General features: G+C 44.4%; 1 protein-coding gene across 4 annotated transcripts in view; it reads right to left on the minus strand.

The window, feature by feature from the left end:
• Positions 1-1,270: 1,270 nt before the first annotated feature.
• The window catches only part of LOC148020197 (uncharacterized), a 98,310-nt gene continuing 78,195 nt past the window's right edge, over positions 1,271-21,385 (minus strand). For 3 of the 4 annotated variants that reach the window (XM_087700919.1, XM_087700918.1, XM_087700920.1), the window contains 3 exons: positions 2,770-2,850; positions 2,529-2,614; positions 1,271-2,419 (listed from right to left, as the gene is read on the minus strand). In XM_087700919.1, coding sequence (XP_087557045.1) covers positions 2,188-2,419; positions 2,529-2,614; positions 2,770-2,850 — 399 coding nt within the window. In that variant the 3' untranslated portion in view covers positions 1,271-2,187. The remainder of the gene's footprint in view (positions 2,420-2,528; positions 2,615-2,769; positions 2,851-21,385) is intronic. The other variant, XM_087700917.1, reaches the window with a different exon arrangement.

Raw genomic sequence — 21,385 nt, forward strand, 5'->3', positions numbered from 1 at the left:
GTTGAAATTTGTTATTTAAGCTTCCAAAATAATATTTTGAGATCAACATGAGAATGAGTCCAATAAGGTTAAAAGTAGGGATTGGAGGTCACAGTATCTATGGAATTTGTCACTCCAAGCTCCAAATTAGTTGTTTTAACATAAGCTTTTGCCTAAAGAGAATTTTAGTTGGAGAATAGAATACTAGTTTTTCATGTTTCAAGAGTAAAAGGCAAGTTGAAACTCAAGTATATTGGTAAAAAAGATATGGTGGCTTTGTAAGATCATAAAACATATGCAGCAAGAAAGATGCAAGTAAGTTCAACTCAGGAATGAAACTAAGTAATGAGTTGATGGATGCTCCAAAGTTCAAGCCCAGTACAACTATAATTATACCAAATCAATTATTATCAAAATGAAATACTGTTCAAGGACAATGTAACTATGATTGTACCAAATAAATGATTATCAAAACCGATGTGTAAATTTGCTTATTGTTTGGGAAGTTTTGATTTCTAATGTGGTTAGAGAGACAAATATGTTAAAAGTAGGAGCGTGGGGTGAGGATTTTCAAAGGGTTGGAGGTAGGAGGCAAAAGGCCTACATCTAAGGCGATTGTTGATATTATTGAAAAGCAGAGAAGCAAGTGACCACAAATGACTCATTGGATGCTTTGTATTGTACAGCAGATACATTGTATCCTTGGTGCAAGTAAAAAGGATTGCTAGGATATCCCTAATGTAGCCAAGCCATTCCTGCAATTACTCAGCATGGTTTTTCTCTCATCGTGAATGGAGTGAATGTCTGTCGAGAATTTCTCATTGTATTTTTGAAGTACACGAGTTGGAAGTAATTGGCTCCACCTTCTCCGACAATGCACAACCGACACAATCTATCTTGCATACCTCTCTCTATTTTGTATATCGTTCTCTGTTGTTATTTTATGTTTTATGTATGAACCTTGTTCTCGATTGTTAGTTAACTTCAACATATAAATCTAACAGTTTCTTGGCTTGCCTGATTTCTATCTCTGGATCTTGTGTTATTATTGTGATCCTGTGTTTGACAAAAGACTTATCAAATTTGTGGCAAAACTGTTGAGGATATCATAGGCTAAAGGCCCTTAGGACTAGCCAAAGGGAAACTCTTTCTCATAAACTTAAACAACTACCTGCCTTGCTCTTGGGCTAGGAACAACAGACATCGTGCTATTGAACACCGTTATAAAATGAAAAAGCTGGAGAAAGCAATATTTAGTACAATTTGAGGTAACTTCATCAATACAGCAGATAGAACGTTCAGCTTTTCCATTATAAAATGGAAAACCTCAAGAAGACATGCATATACAGTACCATTTGAGGTAATTTCGACAATACATCAGCTGGGAACTTGATGGAAAGTCTAAAGAGCATTTTGCAAACCAAAGGTTGCTGGAGCAGTCTATATATGTGTAATACAAGTTCATATGAGAAAATTAAGACCAATGCAAACTTATAGCTAGATTAAGCCTTGTTCACGAACAAGCAACCCTCTCATATCATCAATCTGTATTTCTCACCATCTCCTCCATATGTCAACCAGTTTACAGCCCCCATAATATTGAGATAAAGCTCCAGTCCATTTTACAACACATCAAAGCAAGCAATGTGTTTTTGGTGGGTTTGTCACTTACAGTGCTATAATGGTATGCTTGCAAGTGAACTTCACAAATTCTACGAGACTCCAACTTTCCTCAACTCAAAATCATCTATAAACAAGGATGAGTTCTGAGTTCTCCTGTTTTGGAAGATCCTTGTCCTTAGCATGGCTAACATTATGTCAGTAGAGATACGGTGCTTGTGTGAGATGTAGACCAAGTAACCATTGGAAACCAAAAAGGGTTTCTCACCAATTTAACGCCCACGTAAGGGGAGTTTGCTGTGGAAAGGGGGAATATTGGCTACCAAAAAGGTTTCGCCCCAATGGAACGCCTATGTAAAGGGCAGTTTGCTGTGTAAACCATGCTTGCCTTTCTACAACAGCCCCCTGCTAAGGGTCCCTAACGAGCATAGACCTTATGCTATGGTAACACCACTAATGATGCTGTGAGATTGTTATCACTAAAAGGTAAGTGTATTCGGATAAACCCTCTTCAAGATTGAGATGATCTGATTCAAAGATAGAAATGTACTAATCAATACAAATCTAGGCATAGATGCTCGCAAGCTCTTAACCATTGCAGATATCATCTCCCTTGATCCGAGCTTCAACCGAAGGACTCAACCTGCCTGCTCTCTTACGCCTTGTAACTAATGATCTAAGTAGGTGCTGCAAGGCGTTGTCAATAGCATCACCAGCCTTGTGCAGATCACAGACTACCAACTCTTTCCGAAGGCTTAACTCCCTCAATAGTTGAGCAGCAGCCGCAGCTGTGCAGGTCCGGTCCAATGATGGTTGGGGCCTGAACAAACAGAGAACTGGAGGTTACACAAGCGTAAGATGTGGACAGCAAACAGGCATGAGATGTACAACATATTTTTGTATTGACATGTTATTTTAGGTGTCCTCACCTCAGATTATGCATCGCAGAAGCCTTTTCAGGGGACAGTGAAACAGATCTCATGTACTGCTCGGACCATGTCTTTTTTGCAAAATCCTGAAGCATAAATAGCCGTATATGTCAATTACCTCCTTAGAATGTTCTTCACATTCATATTCACGCTAAAGTGTTGTGTATTAACACCAAGCTATGCCAACTTATCAGCCAATACTATCATTAATAGAATAATGTATTGAGAAAATTTAACTGACCTGCAGTCGATTCACCATTGCTTTGGAATTAGTCCATGTACCATCAATCAGTATAAAGTTCAGCACTGGTTTATGATTTTCCTGAAAACAGCCAAGTTTCACCGGTTATATTAAAGGCAAGATTTTTCAAATAGTCGACCCATTCATTGATACACACAGATCATAACCACTTAAAAAGAACAATGCAGGATAAGGTGTGCATTAACATAGAATACTGCTAGCCACGTGTCATTTTCCTACACATGCAAGAGCCTTGTTTTCTTGGAATCATAGCTCAATGTCTACCAGGGCCCAAGTGCACATGTAACCATCAAAGATGAGCTGAAAAATGAGAAGGCTATGGCTGAAGCTCAATAAAGAATTTGTAATAATTGCCTTAAGGCTCCATATATGCAAGCCATGAGCATGCAATTCTGGATTGCATATCCATGTCAAACAACATGAGACTTAAAACAACAAATTTCTTCTACCAAGAATTAACGAGCTCCTTACCACTTCATCACAATCACGATTGTCAGGATATTTCAATACACAGCATTTGGAAACTAAGAAACTTTTCATTTTGTTGAAGGGACACTTCAAAGAGTGTCAAAAAACCAATCAACAATAACATTCATACTGGTTATCCTGGCAATCATATACAGTGTGAAAGTTTACAGAACAGCTCTTGCCACCAAAATAATATTTTAAAACTGCAACAACTCTGAAAGTGCCTTGTAGATATCTACAAAAAGCAGGTGTGAATGGACACACTAGAAGCGAGTAAAATATTTTTCATGTTTGGTGAAGACCCATGTCCCACTCGAGAAGAATTAAAGCCTTTGATTTGATTCTTTCTCAAACATTTACAATATAGTTACAAAAAGAGCTCACACCGTAGACATGGGGCAACTCATACATGCATAAGATGCATGTGTGATGAGACCATTCTTCAAGTTCAGGGAATGATAGCAAAGTTGAGTTTGCATTTGCAGAGGGTCTTGCACAATGTCACGTCTACCAACCTGAACAGCCCATGCAAAGCAGCAAGCGACACAGAGATTAATTTTGGAAGTGGTCTTTTCAAAGGTTCATGGCACCCAAGGCCGACTTCCTGGCTAGCATAGTTGTTTTCACTTGATTGTTGACCTACCTACTCCTCATCAGCCATCGCACCTTTTTATCTAAAAGGAGGGCGTATGGCCACCTGCACACTTGTACTTGCAATTTCTTGGCATGCAAAGAGAAACCTGATGTGTGCTAGCACTCGCCATTGTATGCTATATTCTACATTCTATATTCTATACTCTATTTTATATATTCTATACTCAATTCTAGCACTCAGCCATTGATGTTTCCGTGTACTATGTCTTTTGTGTTTGCAATTTGTGCATTGACTCTTTATTATTCCACTATGCCTTGCTCCTCTAGCATGATATCAGTTTCTGGGTTGGAGGAGTTATTTGTTGATTCTATCCTCAAGGCTCAGTTGATCTAGAAGTTTTTCCTGTGTTGGAGTGCTTTGATGTTGTTGTGAGCATGAGTTGATAATGACCACTTGCATTTTGGTGGTCAACCACTTGTGAGTTGGAGCTTGGCGAATGTTAGTTTAAGATGGTGGAATGACCAACATGACTGCACTAATTCTGACTTAGGGATGTCAGTGGTACTTATTCAATCTAGTGGTGTAAAAATTCCATGGCACAGCATGCAGAATCTGAGCAAGGAATAGAGAGTACACAACATATTGAGAATAACTAAGTTTTCTTTAATCGCAAACAAACTCATATAAAGATGGCTTTGTCCACCTGTTTGTTTCCACTGCAAAGCTTAGACAGCAATCTAGATGGATATTAGGTGAAGAGATTAAGGCTAGTTGAAAGAACATATATTGGGTGAAAAATAGATGATCATGGTTCTGAGGGGTCCTCCCTTTCAGAGCCCACAAAGGTGGTCAAGTTGGCATAACCAACATAAGTATTAACCTTTGTAGTACGCCAAGAAATATTCCCTTTACTGTCGGATCAAGGACACTTCCCTCGACCCTAACGAAGGAGGCCATTGGCCCCCATAGGACCCCCCAACCAACAATTGCCTATACAACCCCTAAGACCCAAATTAGGGACCCATGATAATTCCAACACCCCGCAACTCCATGCAATGTGCCTCTAGTTGCTATCAGCTTAACTACTCTCTCTTACCCAAAGGCTAGATCCACAAAGGTCATCTTTTTACCATCTAATCACATAGACTTTATCAGACATAGAAGTCACAATCCAACCAATGTTCGAAGGTTCACGCCTTCTACACCATCCACTTCCTCTACTTTGCATGTCTACATAAATTAATGTCATCATGAACCGTTATGCATTATATTTATGAAATTGTAATCATGTTTTGATGTTCCATTTAAACAGTCAGCCATTCTTTCATTGCATTAGCAAACATGTTCTCGTTTGCTTGAGTATACATATGAGTGTACAGACTGCAAGAAAAATTGGCTGCCACATTTTTGTACAACATTGTCCTACGGCAAACATGAAATACAAATATTGAAGTGTTTCCGAAGCATGTGATAGTGAAGGTGTTTGTTATGTAACGTCGTTGCCAATCTACATTATTTGTTTATTACGTTTGAAGTTTCCTTTTGACAATAATTGGTTTTTTGTATCTTCAATCACCCCTCATGAAAATGCCGCCTTCAAAATTATTTAGTTCTTATGAAAGCCCAACACCAAGTCTTTGAAGATAAACTCCAAGTAGATCCTTCATAAGAGCTTTCGTGACAATATCTACTCCATTCTCTACTCTACTATCCCATCCTCGATCCAATCATGCATGTAGTGATATTCAATGTCTATATATTTGGTGTATGCATAGAAGTTTTGACAATGGCAATGCCACTTTGGTTGTTACATCTTAGCACAATTAGCTCTTCATCCTACACTCCCATCATAGTTGTCAGGTACAAAAGGTGCAATACGATACGGTACGATAAAATATAGTACTAAATAGTACCTTAAGATTTTATAAGGTACGGTACGATATTAGTACAAAAAAAAACTTGATTATTTTGGACTAAAGATAATAGAATAGGTGTTTCAAGTCTAAATAGCAATGCTATCAGAGTATATAACATGAATATTTGTCAAAATCCCATGTTGTATGCGCAACATATGCTATTGCTATCTACAACTTACAACTACATAGATGGGAGTGGATACATAATACACCATACACGAATGATCATACAAATAAGAGAAGTGTGGGCTTGAGAGAGAGAATGTTGTGTGTGTGTGTGTGTGTGTGAGAGAGAGAGAGAGAGAGAGAGAGAGAGAGAGAGAGACTTAGGGGAGATGGTCGCATGCGTGCACCCCCAAACGCATGGGTGGAGGGGCTATTTTAGATGCCCAAACTCATATGCTGGCACTCCGTTGGTCTCTTTTTCGCGCCATGTGCTTGGATCATCATCCATGGGTCGTTAAAGCCCGTTATTTTATTGAGGATCACGGGCTTCTGCATGGTAATACTCAAATCCGGGGTTCTTGGTGGCATGTTCTTAATGCCGATTCTCGCTTCTCCAGTTCTTCTTCATCTCTGCTTGCCCATTTGGTGTGTTCCTGGAGACAGGTCCTCCGGAAGGTGCAGTGGCATCCAGCGGAGGATCGCTTAGCTACTAATTCTTTTCAATTGGAACTGTTGGCAGTCTCGCGGTTAATTTCGTGGGAAGGTAAACATGAGCTTCGACCAAAATTCAACCGCATGGCACGTTTGGGCTTAACTTCGGTAGCGGATGCCACCCTTGCCAGTCGCAATGTGTTGATATCATTTCGTATAGCCAAGAGGCTTTTCAGGATCCCTCGTGGATACAGGTATTTATGGGAACAGCTTTGGATGGTGCTCCAGAGCAGACAACCCTTTCTTGCCCTTGCTACGAATCGTCCCTGGCAGGACTGGGACTTTGCAGGCCGGCTGAATTTAGAAAAGGCTTCAGCTAACCAGATGTATCATCTTCTGATTAAAGATCATCAATGGCTGGTTACTAAAGCTAATACTCTATGGGGATTGCATAAATCCAGGTCATGGTGGAGGGTCACTGTGATGGAGGGCTGGTTGAACAAGACACCCTTCAAATATAAGGTCTTTCTTTGGAGGGTGATGATTGGTGGTCTTCCGCTTGCTTCAGCCCTTTCCAAGCGTCGAATCTCCAATGGCAACTGTTTCTTTTGCACCACCACTGTGGAATCTGCCCGTCATCGTTTTATTTCTTGCCCCATCTCTCAGAAAATCTGGTCATTCTTGTCGGCCGTCTGGCGAGCGGTGGTTGGTTTCTCGCTACGCCCGTTTGATTGGGTTTTTGCGCGGCCCAAATATCCCACACCGACACAGCCTCATATGAAGATCTTGTTTCACTTTCTTCGATATTGGGGCTGTTGGCATAACTGGACCATTAGGAATGCTTTTCTTTTTGATTCCGCCTTTAATATTCAACGGCATATTGCGCGGCTTAAAAGTCTCTTGTATTGGCAGATAGATCTTCTTCGGCACTCTGACATGCTCCCTCGGGAGGACTTACGTCCCTGGCATATGGCAATTTCCTTTGTGTCTTTGCCATGACTTTGTAACTCTTTGGTTGTTTGGTTCTTGTAGAGAGTCAGTGTGTACACATGATGGGGTCGAGCCATCGTGTATCTTGTAATCATGCAAACTTGTACCTTTTTTCATAATTAATATAATTACCTTTTACGAAAAAAAAAAGAGACTTAGGGGAGAGAGAAATAAAAAAGAAGGGAAAAAAAGGGAAGGAGAGAAAAAAAGAAAGTTGTAGACTTGAAGAAGAGTGGACAAGAAGTACCTATTTTTTCGTACTAAATTGTACGAATATGTATAGTACCGTACCATATGGATCAATCCATACTACGTACGGAGACAACCTTGACTCTCATATGCCATAGAATCCTCCTTAACCATGTTATTTCACATGCAATAGAACAAGTTGCCTTGTATTCTACTCCGATAAAAGACAATGCCACTGTTTGTTGCTTCTTACCAGTCCAAAAGAAGAATCGTACACCCAAAGAAAAACAATAGCAACAAACAAATTTTCAAGAAACTCTCACTTTCCCAATTTGAGTCATGATTCTCAACCAAAAAAGTATCAGAACTATATGTGATACCATAGTCAAGAGTTCTTGTTGAGTATCTAAGGACCCGCATTTCAACTTTTCAACAACTCTAACAGGGTTTGTTATAGAACCTACTTAAAATACCAATAGCAAAACTAATATCTAGCCTAGTATTGAACAAGTAGATGAGATTGCCAACCAACCTGCAATACCTCCTCCTGATGTCTTGTAGTGCTAATGTATCCTCTTTGCATTGATCTCCAACTTATAGCTATCTCCTTGCAATTTACCATGCCAAATGTCTTGAAGATCTCCTGTAATACTTCTTCTAAGAAATAAAGATCTTTACTAGCTCTTGTCAAACTTCAATACCCAAACAATAGTGCAACAAGCCCAAGTCTATCATTTCCACTAATTAGTTACCAAGAATAGAGTACGGGAACCCCCGGAACGGAAGGAATGCCCAAAGTTAGGGAACGGGAATGGCATATATATATATATATATATATATATATATATATATATATATATGTATGTATGTATGTATGTATGTATGTATGTATGTATGTATGTATGTATGTACATATATATACATATGTATATATAGTATATATATGTATACATATATACGTATATATGTATACATACATATATATATATATATACATACATATATATATATATATATATATATATATATATATATATATATATAGAGAGAGAGAGAGAGAGAGAGAGAGAGAGAGAGATGGCGGACGATCGTGCCCTGTCCGTCACCTACCTGCGGAAGCCCTGTCCCTGAGCCGCCTGCGTTGTCACTCCCTACCAGCGGACGTCAATCTGCACGCGGGCGCCTACCTGTGGATGGTTGAGACTCGCTGCAGACGTCCGTGTCTACACGTTCCACCTCGTTACCGTTTCGTTTCCTGCCTTCCCGTCTTGTGCCTTGGCCATCCGTCGTCTGCCCAGGTCGGGATCTTGACTCCCCCTGCTGTGCGACCGTGCTCACCTGCTCTGCGTCCTGCCTGAGGTCTCCCCTCAGACTCATGCACAGCCCGTTCTGCCCTGCCCTTGCCTATCCTCTCGACCCGTGCTGCCTCCCTGTGTGTGACCTTCCTTCTCTATTCCGCGCGCGTGCGCGCAAGAGAGAGAGAGAGAGCGAGGCTTGCGCCGTTTCTGCCTCCCGTGAGCTCTTGCCTCGGCATCTAACCGGCACAAGTGGTGATACACCATGGCTGGTCTGGATATGGCTTTTATAGACCAAACGGTGGCAGCTCTTGGTCCGGATTCTGATACAGAGGAACCAAAGGATATGGTTCCTTGCACAGAGGAGATGCCCCTGGTCTTGACTTCCAGCCTGCGGGCAAACGCACCAAGCATACTTCGAAAGAGACCATGGATCATCAGGAACGCTCTTATGCTCAGGTTGCCTCGGATTCTGTGGATTCTCGGGATGTTGACTGGGAGCATTTACTGGAGTTTGCCAATACTCTGCTTGGCGATTATGTTCAACATAATTATGAAGAAGTGTTTTCTAACTCTACAACTGAAGATGTTTTGGAAGCCACTGTGGACCCGAAAAATGTCTTGCGCTCATTTTCAGTGTTTTATGAACGTGTTGTTATACTCTTCTTCACTGGTAAGCTCCCAGTGCTTTCCCGTATTCGCCAGTGGCTGCACAGTCTGCTACAAGGGGAGTGTGTTGAAGAGATTTTTGTTGGGCCCCGAGGCTTTTACGAGGTGCTGTTGAAATCTGAGCAGCATCGTGTTGATCTCCTGTATAAACTGCCATTGTTCTTTGATTGCCGTTTGGTCCATGTTGTGCCATGGGACCCAATGGCAGATTTTCAGCGCCTGCTTCAAAGTGAATGCCCGGTGTGGGTTGAAGTGGAAAATTGTCCGGCTGTCTATTGGCCACTGTTAAAGGATGCCATAGCCGTGGTGGGCACTGTTCTGGTCCCCCCGAGCCTCAGGGCCGTGAATCGTAACCGTTTGTGTATGTTATGGGACACTGCTAGGAAAAGGCCTGCTTGGTTACGTCTTAATTGCTCTGGCATGCATCCTTTGCACTTTCACTTAAAATGGGGTAACTTTGTCGGGCATTGCTTTTCGTGTGGAAAATTGGGGCATTTTATGGCTGAATGCCCAGAGAAGCAACCGACTTCAGATGCTGAGCATGTTGTGCTGCCCATGGAAGATATGGTGCTTGATGCTCCATCGCAGGATGCAACCCAGCCACCTAAAGTTTTGGATAAAGATAAACAACATGTTTCGGGTTTGGATTCCCATGGCAATGACTGGGTAGATGTACGTGCAAAAAAAGGTAAAAGGTTTGATGCTGGCATGGCGTATACTGTGCCTACTGCTTCACAAGCTTCCATGCGCACTTATATGCACAGGAAAGAAATGTTGTCTTCAGAGCACACTGCTCATGATATGGTTTCTCCTACTCACCGTAATCAGCCTACTAGGAAAGTATATACAGACGGTCCAAAGGGTCCACCTGCTAAGTTCGCTTTTGATACTAGAGGTAATGTGGTTACCCCATGGGATCGTCGTTAACCCCATCCCATCCCCAAGACAGATATACCATCTACCTCCAAATCTAGCGGTCAGAACTCTTTTGCCGTGTTAGCTGATTTTTTGGATGAGGGAGTCCTTGACATTCTAGCAGAAAAGGTTAAATCGAAATGTCAAGCAGAAAAGGTTAAATCGAGGCAAGCTGTGCCTCGTACCTGATTTTCTTTTTGAATACACATGAAGATAGCCACGTGGAATGTGCGAGGCATTTGTTCTCGCCATAAGCAACATGCCATGTGGACTGTATTGTATGAGAATCAGTGGGATGTCTTGTGTGCTGTTGAGCACAAGAGTCACGGTGAAGCAGGAAAGTTGTGGATTGCCATGGCTTTCACTTGTTTTATGCGGGGACACATGCCATGCATTATTCTGGTGTGTTTATGATTGTACACGAGAAATATCAGCCTGTTCTTCTTAAAAATGATGTACATGGCCGTTTTGTGGTAATTGAAGTTTTATTTGAAGGAGAGATCTTATGGTTACTTGGCCTTTATGCTCCGAATGATCCTTTATCCCGTCGGGATCTTTGGAATACTTTGCAGTCCTCCTTGTCACTTGGCAGACGGGGTTTTTTGCTGGGGGATTTTAATATGTGTGTTGATTCTTCACAGTCCACATCAGAGCATTCGGTGATGGATGCTCCGGAAAGTCATCTGTGAAATGCGTTTGCTCTTGCCGTACTTAAGCAAGATCTCTGGTCTTGGCTACACCCTTCTTCTACAGGGTTTACTTTCCATTTTGCGCAGTATGCAACTATATGGTCGCGGTTGGACCGCATATACATAATGTAGAATGATGATTTTCTTCCTGAGATGCTCAAAATGAAAGTGTTGCAGCAATATGCCTTGTCGGATCATTTCCCTCTACAGCTTAAGATGCTTGCACAACCCATTGCACCTTTTAAGCAGTTTCTGGATAGACTCCCTTTGCGTTTGAACTCGTCTTGTTTGAAGCATTCAATCTTTCAGGGCTATATGCAGCAACTGATTAAGAGATTCCTATTGGACTTCTCCTCTGAGGGCAATGCTTTGTTTGAACGATTGCTCTTTAATGTGCAGCGGGTTGCTCGGCAGTATGGGATCCATCATGCCTCTCTTTGTTGGCGGCGTCAACAAGCAGCAGAGGACTTACTGGCTTTGGTTCGTTCTCTGTTGGTGGACACTCCAAATAATGTATTTCTGCTGCCACTGGCGATGCGTTTGGCTGATCTTATTAAAGAGTTTCAGTTGAAATCTTATCAGCAGGCTAAATTGTAAAATTTGACTGAGACTTTGCAAGATAGTGCTTGTCAGACTCGTAAGTTCTTTCGAGCTCTACATGCATCTCTTGCTCGAGAAAATATGACTAGACTCCAGGATCCAGAAGGTCAAATGGTCATTGATCCTCAGACTATTGCGAACATGTGCAGGAATTATTTTCTCGACCTTCTTGGTTCTTCTCCTTCATCTTCTAACCAAGTTACTCATGCACGTTCAATTTTCGATGATTTGGTCCGCAATTAGGTTCCACATGACATGCAAATTACTTTGGAGACAGATATTTGTGAGGCAGAGGTTATGGATGTTTTGTTACACCTGCCCAAGGATAAGTCCTGGTTGGGATGGTCTCACCAATGAATTCTTTGAGGTTTTTGCTACTCAACTGGTGAAACCATTGACGACTATGTTTCAGCAGGTTTGGGAAACGGGGTTCATGCCTTCCTTATGGAAAGGTCTTATCAAACTGCTTCCCAAAGTTCCTTTGCCGTCAATGTTGAAACATTGGAGACCAATTTCTTTGATGGGTTCGATGTATAAAATCTTTTCCAAAGTGATGGCGAATCGGCTCCACAAGTATCTTCCGGCCATTGTGCATCCTCTTCAATATGGTTTCATTAAGGGCCGAAACATTTTGCATAATATCTTAAATGTGCAAATGGCTATTGACTTTGCAAGGCACTCTAAATAGGAAGTGGTAATGATTCAATTGGACCTGGAAAAGGCGTCTGATTATTTAGACTGGTCTTTCATTGCAGAACTTATGTCTACTATGGGTTTTGACACTCGGATGTCCTGATTGATCTACACCATTAGTGCTGCGGCTTCTTCGCGAGTTATGCTAAATGGCGATGTTACCGAGCCATTTGTCCTTGCATGCTCTGTGAGACAGGGTTGCCCTTTTAGTCCTCTCTTCTTTGCCCTTGCGACTCATCTGGTTCTTTCGATGTTATCTTCTATTGTAGCTTCGACTCAATTGGCTGGATTGTCGCTTCCTTCTGGACAGCACTTCATTAGTCAATCTTTGGCTGATGACAGTTTTATGATTCTGCGGGCGGACAAGGATAATCTTCGCAAAGCATTGGATATTTTGACGCTCTTTGGACACGCATCTGGTCTTCATATCAATGCTTTCAAATCAGCCATTCTCAGTTGCACGGAGTCAGATTTACAGTCATTGGGCTGGCAGGGACTGGTTGCTCCCCGTGGTTCCATTGTCAGGCATCTTGGGTACCCTTTGGGTGTTGATGTTCGGCCAAAGCAACTACTAGAGTGGATTTTACAGAAACTGGCAGCTAAGTTTCTTTATTGGAAGTCGCAGGCTTGGCCCTTCCATGTTTGCCTCAAAGTAGCTCAGACAATTATGTTGCCAATGCTCATATATTTCTTGCCATTGCTGCCTTGGACTGATACTACTTTGAATGCCCTTACTCAATACATTCGTTTCATGTTATGGAAGGACTCCTTGCATGCAGGCATTTCATGGATTTCTTGGTCACATGCATGTACCCCCAACACATGGGTGGTGGGGCTATTTTGGATGTCGAAACTCATATGTTGGCTCTTCGTGTCAGAGTGCAACGGTGCGGAAGCGTAGGACTGAGAGAGAGAGAACGCAGAGAGAGAAGAGAGAGAAAGAGACAGTGGACGATGAAGATCTGCTGTATAAAGAATGCTGAATACAAAGATATGCAGATATATACACGGGCGCAGTGCGCTGGACTGCGTGTCTCCACCTCGACGATGCAACCTGCTGTTCACCTCAAAGTCCGCTGCAGTCTGCACTGTCTGCTGTCTGAAATCTGCGAACAGAGACGGAATCTGCGCGTGTCACCGGTCTGTAATCTGCGAGCAGAGAAGTGTACCAGACTGCTGAAAGTGCCAGGTATAAATAGCTGAAAAACCGGGGGAAAGAGGGCGCCAAAAATAGCCAGGCGCCGACTGGCTGCTGCAGGTCGGACTGCCACTGTGCAGTCCGACTGCCAGTCCGACTGCACCAGCCTGCTGCCCCTGATCAGGCTATGATCTGATCTCTAACACCCCCTCTCAGAGCCTAGGCAGGGCAGAAGCCTGAGGGATCTGGAATGTCTCCGAAGTAGAGCCTGAGGAAGCGCCTTCGTAAACAAATCCGCAAGATTGTCCTCCGTCTTGCAATACTCCACAGTGATGGTCTCATCCAGAAGCTTTTCTCGGATGAAGTGGTACTGGATCTCTATGTGCTTCGTCCGGGCATGAAAAACAGGGTTCCTTGCCAAGGCAATGCAACTCTCATTGTCACATCGCAGCAATGTAGGACGAGTCTGGGGGCACCCAAGCTCCTCCAATAATCGCCGAAGCCACACAACCTCACATGTGGTGGAAGACGCGGCCCGATACTCCGCCTCAGTAGACGAAAGGGCTACCGTGGGCTGCGTCTTGCTACTCCATGAAATAACACCTGCACCCAAAGTAAAACAGTAACCTGTAGTAGACCGCATGTGGTCCACGTCACCGGTCCAATCCGAGTCGCTCCAACCTGCAAGTACAAGATCTGACCCATCTGTCCCTGCGGGGTAATGAATCCCTAAATTAGACGTCCCCCTCAGATACCGAAGTATCCTCTGAGCAGCCTGCCAATGCACCGTCTTAGGTTCACTCATGAACCCTGCCAAGAGCCCAACAGCAAAACATAGATCAACCCTGGTGTTGAGAAGCCAAATCAAAGACCCAATTAACTGTCGATAGCGGGACGCATCCGCCAAAGGAGAAGCTGAATGGGAAGTGGCCTTCCAGTTCGGATCCATAGGAGTAGATAGGGCCCGACAATCCTCCATCTCAAAAGACACCAAGAGCTCCTGTACATATCTCTGTTGAGAGATAAAGATCCCCCTCTGAGACTGATAAATCTCATGGCCCAAAAAGAAATGGGGTAGACCCAAGTCCATCATCTCGAACGTCTGATGTAAAGCTGACTTCGTCTCTTGGACCTGCTGTGCATCATCACCTGTGACAATCAAATCATCAACATATAAGACAAACAGCACACAACCATCCTCGGAAGTGTGAACATACAGCTGCGGATCGGCCTTGGACCGCCGATATCCCAACTGAGACTGGAGGAACGAATCAATCTTCTCGTTTCATGCACGCGGAGCTTGCTTGAGGCCATACAAGGCCTTCTTCAACCTGTAGACTTTCCCATCTGAAGAACCAAAGCCAGGAGGGTGCTCAACATAGATCTCGTCCTTCAAATCACCATTGAGGAAGGCCGACTTCACATCCAACTGATAAACAGGCCATCTTCTATGGCCAGCCAAAGCAAGAACAGCTCTAATGGTCGCCATACGAGCTGTGGGGGAAAAAGTATCATGACAGTCAATACCTGGGCGCTGTGCAAAACCTTTAGCAACAAGGCGAGCCTTGTGCTTATCCAAAGAACCATCGCTAAGGTATTTAGTCTTGAAGACCCACTTGACTCCAATCACCTTCTTCTTCGGGGGGCGGGGTACGAGTGACCAAGTGCCATTCCTCTCAATAGCCTCCAACTCAGCTTCCATAGCTTTCTTCCATGGTGCGGACTGTAAAGCCTCCTTCACGGAGGTGGGCTCTCGATCTTGCATAACATGGGTCATCAAACAATAGTTGGAGCAAACAAGCTCCGTAGAGTGTGCCTGGTGCCTCCGTGACCGCCGCGGATCATCCTGCGGTCCCCACTCCTCAGGAACGCTCGCGATCCCTGAATCACGGAGTGTGTCACGGGCCCAGCGAGGAGGAGGCCGAACCTCCCCTCGTCGTTCTCCATCAGCAGAAGACTCTGGAATATCCACCGGCGGTAACTCCTCAGAGGTGTCCGGTGGAACAGTAGACTCTGTGTCAGAAACAAAATCATAATCAAAAGGCACGGGCTCCAGTGGAACTGTAGAAGGAGCTCAACTCTCCCCTGGATCTCCAAGAACGGGATGCTCCTCACCCGTTGAAGTAGCCGGAACCTCCACAAACCGCACATCACGGCTAGTGTACACATCTCGCTTGACGGGATCATACAGTCGGTAACCTTGGGACTGGGAGCTGTAGCCAACAAATACCTGTTTTCGGGAAGCTGCTTCAAATTTATCACGGTGAGCCTTGGGAATGTGAACATAGGCATCACACCCAAAGACCCGAAAGTAAGAAACATCTGGCTTCGTTCCAAAATAAGCCTCAAATGGAGTCATCCCTTCCACGGCCGAAGTAGGGGATTGATTAAGGATGTGAACTGCAGTAGCCACAGCCTCGGCCCACAGAACCTGAGGGGTCTGTCGGTGCTCCATCATGGTGCGTGCCATCTCGATCACACTGCGGTTCTTCCGTTTAAGAATACCATTTTCTTGAGGAGTATTGGTATTGGCAAACTCCTGGTGAATTCCTCTATCTGCACAAAACCGAGCAAACTCATTAGAAACAAATTCACCTCCCTTGTCGGATCGCAAGGTCTGCAACTTCCGGCCCGATCAGTTCTCCTCAAAGAGAAGCCAATCCTTGAAGTGCGAGAAAGCTTCTGACTTTAATGCCAAAAAATAGGCCCATGTCATCCTGCTGTAGTCATCCACGATCAGCATGAAGTACGAGCTCCCACGCAAGGACTCATTCCTCATAGGGCCACATAGATCCGTAGATACTAGCTCCATCGGTGAAGTAGACCGCCGCGAAACTGTGTGGGGAATGGCATCCCTATGCTGCTTCCCCCGAATGCAGGAGCCACATGGCTGCTGGCTCACCACTATATCCGGCAACCCTCGAACAAGCTGTCCACGTGACGCCCTCCGAAGATAGTCATAGTTCAGGTGACCAAACCGAGCATGCCATAACTCTGACTGTGACTCAGAGGTAAGAAGAAGTGTAGAGAGGGCGGTGGAAGACTTCAGTTTATAAATGCCATTCTCCTCATATCCGGATGAGAACACCTTCCTCGATCCACGATCAAGGACTCGCACCGTAGTACTGTCAAACTCCACCAAAAGGCCAAGGGAGCAAATCTTATGAACTGAAAGGAGATGGTACCCTAATCCTGGTACATGCAAAACCTCTCAGGTATGGGTACCACCTCGCCCATCGGGAATAAGCTGCATCTTACCCCGACTTGCAATAGAAACTGAAGAGCTATCTCCAATGAGAATCTGCCCACGCGAGGGTCGCAACTGGGCAACACCATCTGATGAAGGAGTCATGTGCCGTGAGGCACCACTATCAACAATCCACTCTCGAGCCTGGGGAGCCGTCATCGCAACATCAGAAGCATTCGGTGAAGCGTCCTCAGTGACAGCTAGATGAAGAAATGTAGCTGATGAGGGTGCAGCCACCGCTCCAGAATCCTTGGTATCCTTCTTCTTGGTGTCCTTCGTGTCTTTGTCAGGGCAATCCTTCTTCCAATGGCCAGTCTGTCCACAAATATGGCATGTGGAATCTTTGTCCTTGTCCTTCTTGGACTTGTTATCCCCCTTCTTCTTCTTTTGGTCCTTCCCCTTCTTCTGAGAGGCTTGACCTGTCAACGCCTCCGACTTGGAAGCATTCTGTCCCTTTAACTGTCCCTCTTGGTCCAAGACCATAGGAACCAACTCTTCCCACCGAAGAGTAGACTCTCGTCCCGAAGCTATAAGGGCAGAGTAAAATGTACCGAATCGTGGCGGCAACTGGGACAAAAGTGTGATCGCCATGTCTTCGGAGGAAATCGGCTTCCTCGCATTCTGAAGCTGTATCTGAAGCTGCCTTAGCTTGTTAATGTACTCCCGCAGCGAAGAAGACTTATTTACGGACAAGGTCCGCATCTGTACCTCCAAAGAAACCCGCTTCATTAGGGTCATCCGATTGTACATCTGATCAAGCTCCAGCCATATCTCCCGAGCCACCGTCAAGTGCTCGATATGAGCGATCACGGCTGTAGTGCATGATAGAAAGAGAAAGGATCGAATCCTGGCATTCAGTTTGTCCCAATGAGACTGGGCCTTGGCCAAATCCGCACGAGCATCGGAAGAGAGTTTGGACTCATCTCTTACCGAGGGCCGGTCAATCTTCTCCTGTACCAACTCCGCCAAATCATAGGACTCAAGAATGGCCAACATCATGACGCGCCAAATGCGGTAGTTGTCGCCGTCGAGCTTCTGACCTGCAGGAAGAGCCGGTAAGACAGGCACCTTCCGGTCCATAATCGCCTAGAACTCCAAGTCAATCTCTGTAGACATCTTCACCTGCAATGCCTTCACAAACGCAAAAGCAGCCCCCTCTGACTAGGAAAACTCAGCCTGCTAAGGTTCTTTCTTCCGCGTCCTGAACCTTCTTCACCCGCCGGAGGCGATGAAAAAGCAAAAACCTGCACTTGTAGGCTGAAAACTCAAACTTCCTCCGCGTCAAACAGCAGTAAACAGCAGCAAATCCACCACCTGTACTCCTTTCCTGTGCGCCCACACTCGTTTCAGCCTTGTTCCAAGGCGCAGCCCTCCTGTCTGCCCTTAAACGCAAAAAACGCAAATTTGTGTCGCGATGGAAACTCCTCTTCAGGTTGATTCTGTGCTCAGTCAGCCCTCAAACACTGCTCTGATACCATGTTAGAGTGCAGCGGTGCGGAAGCGTAGGACTGAGAGAGAGAGAACGCAGAGAGAGAAGAGAGAGAAAGAGACAGTGGACGATGAAGATCTGCTGTATAAAGAATGCTGAATACAAAGATATGCAGATATATACACGGGCGCAGTGCGCTGGACTGCGTGTCTCCACCTCGACGATGCAACCTGCTGTTCACCTCGAAGTCCGCTGCAGTCTGCACTGTCTGCTGTCTGAAATCTGCGAACAGAGACGGAATCTGCGCGTGTCACCGGTCTGTAATCTGCGAGCAGAGAAGTGTACCAGACTGCTGAAAGTGCCAGGTATAAATAGCTGAAAAACCGGGGGAAAGAGGGCGCAAAAAATAGCCAGGCGGCTGCATTAAATGCAGCCGACTGGCTGCTGCAGGTCGGACTGCCACGTGGCAGTCCGACTGCCAGTCCGACTGCACCAGCCTGCTGCCCCTGATCAGGCTATGATCTGATCTCTAACACTTCGTTGGTCTCTTTTTCGTGCCATGTGCTTGGATCATCACCCGTGGGTCGTTATAGCCCGTTATTTTCTTGAGGATCATGGGCTTGTGCATGGTAATACCCAAATTCGGAGCTCTTGGTGGCATGTTCTTAATGCAGACTCTCGGTTTTCTAGTCCTTCCTCATCCATGCTTGCTCATTTGGTATGCTCCTGGAAATTAGTCCTCCAGAAGGCTTGGTGGCATCCAGCGGAGGACCGCTTACATACAAACTCTTTTCAACTGGAATTGTTGGCAGCCTCGCGATTACTTTCCTAGGAAGGCAAACATGAGCTCAAACCAAAATTTAACCGCATGGCACGTTTGGGCTTGACTTCAATTGCGGATGCCACCCTTGCCAGTCGCAATGTGTTGATATCATTTCGTATAGCCAGGAGGCTTTTCATAATCCCTCGTGGATACCGTGATTTATGGGAACAGTTTTTGCTAGTGCTCCAAAGCAGACAACCGTTTCTTGCCCTTGCTTTGGATCATCCTTGGCAAGATTGGGACCTTGCAGGTCGCTTGAATTTGGAAAAAGCCTCAACTAACCAGGTGTATCATCTTCTGATTAAAGATCATCAATGGCTGGTTACTAAAGCTAATACTGTATGGGGATTACGTAAATCTCAATCATGGTGGAAGGCAACTGTGATGGAGGGCTGGTTGAACAAGACACCTTTCAAATGCAAGGTCTTTCTTTGGAGGGTCATGATTGGTGGTCTTCCTCTTGCTTCCACCCTTTCCAAGCGTCGCATCTCTAACGGCAACTGTTTCTTTTGCACCATCAGTGTGGAATCGGCCCCTCATCGATTTATTTCTTGCCCTCTCGCGAAGAAAATCTGGTCACTCTTGTCAGCGGTTTGGCAAGCAGTGGTTGGTTTCTCCCTAAGCCCTTTTGATTGGGTTTTTGTACGGACCAAATACCCCACACCGGCACAGTCGCATATGAAGATCTTGTTTCACTTTCTTAGATACTGGGGCTGATGGCACAATTGGACCACTCGGAATGCCTTTTTTTTTTATTCGGCCTCTAATGTTCCGGGACATATTGCGAAGCTTAGAGGTCTCCTGCATTGGCAGTTAGATCTCATTCGGAACTCTGATTTACTTCCTCGGGAGGACTTACTTCCCTGGCATATGGCAATTTCCTCTGCGTCTTTGCCATGACTTTTGTAACTCGATGGCTTAGAGCCATCGTGTATCTTGTAATCATGTCAACTTGTACATTTTTTTCATAATTAATACAATTACCTTTTACGAGAGAGAGAGAGAGAGAGAGAGAGAGAGAGAGAGAGAGAGAGAGAGAGAGAGAGAGAGAGAGAGAGTCAACACTTAGAATCTAGAGATATGAAGAATTGAAACACATAAATGACTTTAGTAATTTGATCACAAAATCATTGACCAGCCACATGGCATGTACACATAATTTTAAATTGATCTATTAATATCCTTTTTTGATATCAACCATAATTTGTGAAATTGGAGACATAATAATCAAGTTTCAACAATAATAAAGATTCCTAACAGTATAATCAGCAATGGATTGTCGCATTTTATAATCAACAATGTTGCATAAGTCCAACAAGTGTGCATTGCAAAGACACAAAATATGCACTAAACTTTAAAGTCTAAAGATCCAAGTTACAAGAGCTCCAAGTTCCAAGTCAATACTCTAAAGTCCAAGAGGCTAGCCGTTGAGTGCTCTCATTCATGGAAGATGGCTCCACCGTGCCTAAATGCTCATCTTGTTGAACAACATCCTGGCCATCACCATCATCATCACCATCATCGTCGTCATCTTTTTCCCAACATATAAAAGAATCAACCTTTGCAATTGATGTACGAGCTAGCAAGAGAAGATTGGAGCTCATATAAGCTAGGTCATTTGTCTTCATTGTACCAAGACGATTTCTCTTCTTTGAGTGAATATGATTGAATGAGCTCCATAGTTGCTCTAAACAAGAAAAGCTAATTGTTTGGCTAAGAATACGAATAGCCAAACTCTGCGACTTTGGAGCTTCTTCCCCGTAGTCCTTCCACCATAAAGCAGCCCCAATATTTGTCATGTCCTCTAGTGTATTTGTTGGGAATAAAGGCCTCGTGCCTTTAAATGTCCTCGGGTGTGAACACACCCTTAGCACTTGTACTTACACACATATATCTATCTAAAAACCTAAAGGTACACACTCGTCATTGTACCTAAAATTGTGCACACTCTCTACTCTGCTCTCTCTGATTCTCTCTGTCTCTCCGCGTGCAACAAACACCTGCTATCTCGATCTTCATGCCTAACCCGTCGCTACAAACTGGTATCAAAGCACAGAGTGCACGCTCCCTGAGGTCAAAGGCAGCTCGCATACAGCTACTGAGTGTGTGATCGTCGGCAAATAGGAAACAAGTAGCAGTTAGGCAGAAGCAGGCAACATTTCCAGGTAGTGAGCAGGTCAAAACATCATTAATGCAATCAGGCAGGTGTGAAAGACAAGTCACAGGTAGTCGACAAGACTGCTGAATGACGGGTGACAACTCACAGGGGGCAGGCAACTTGTAGTAGACGTGATGGCAGCAACGGGCAGCCGCAACCAGGCGCCAGAAGGCGCACACGACCA

This window comes from Lygodium microphyllum, chromosome 19, assembly GCF_053477565.2.
Source record: "Lygodium microphyllum isolate KBCC chromosome 19, Lygodium_microphyllum_v1.1.10, whole genome shotgun sequence".
Classification (NCBI taxonomy): domain Eukaryota; kingdom Viridiplantae; phylum Streptophyta; class Polypodiopsida; order Schizaeales; family Lygodiaceae; genus Lygodium; species Lygodium microphyllum.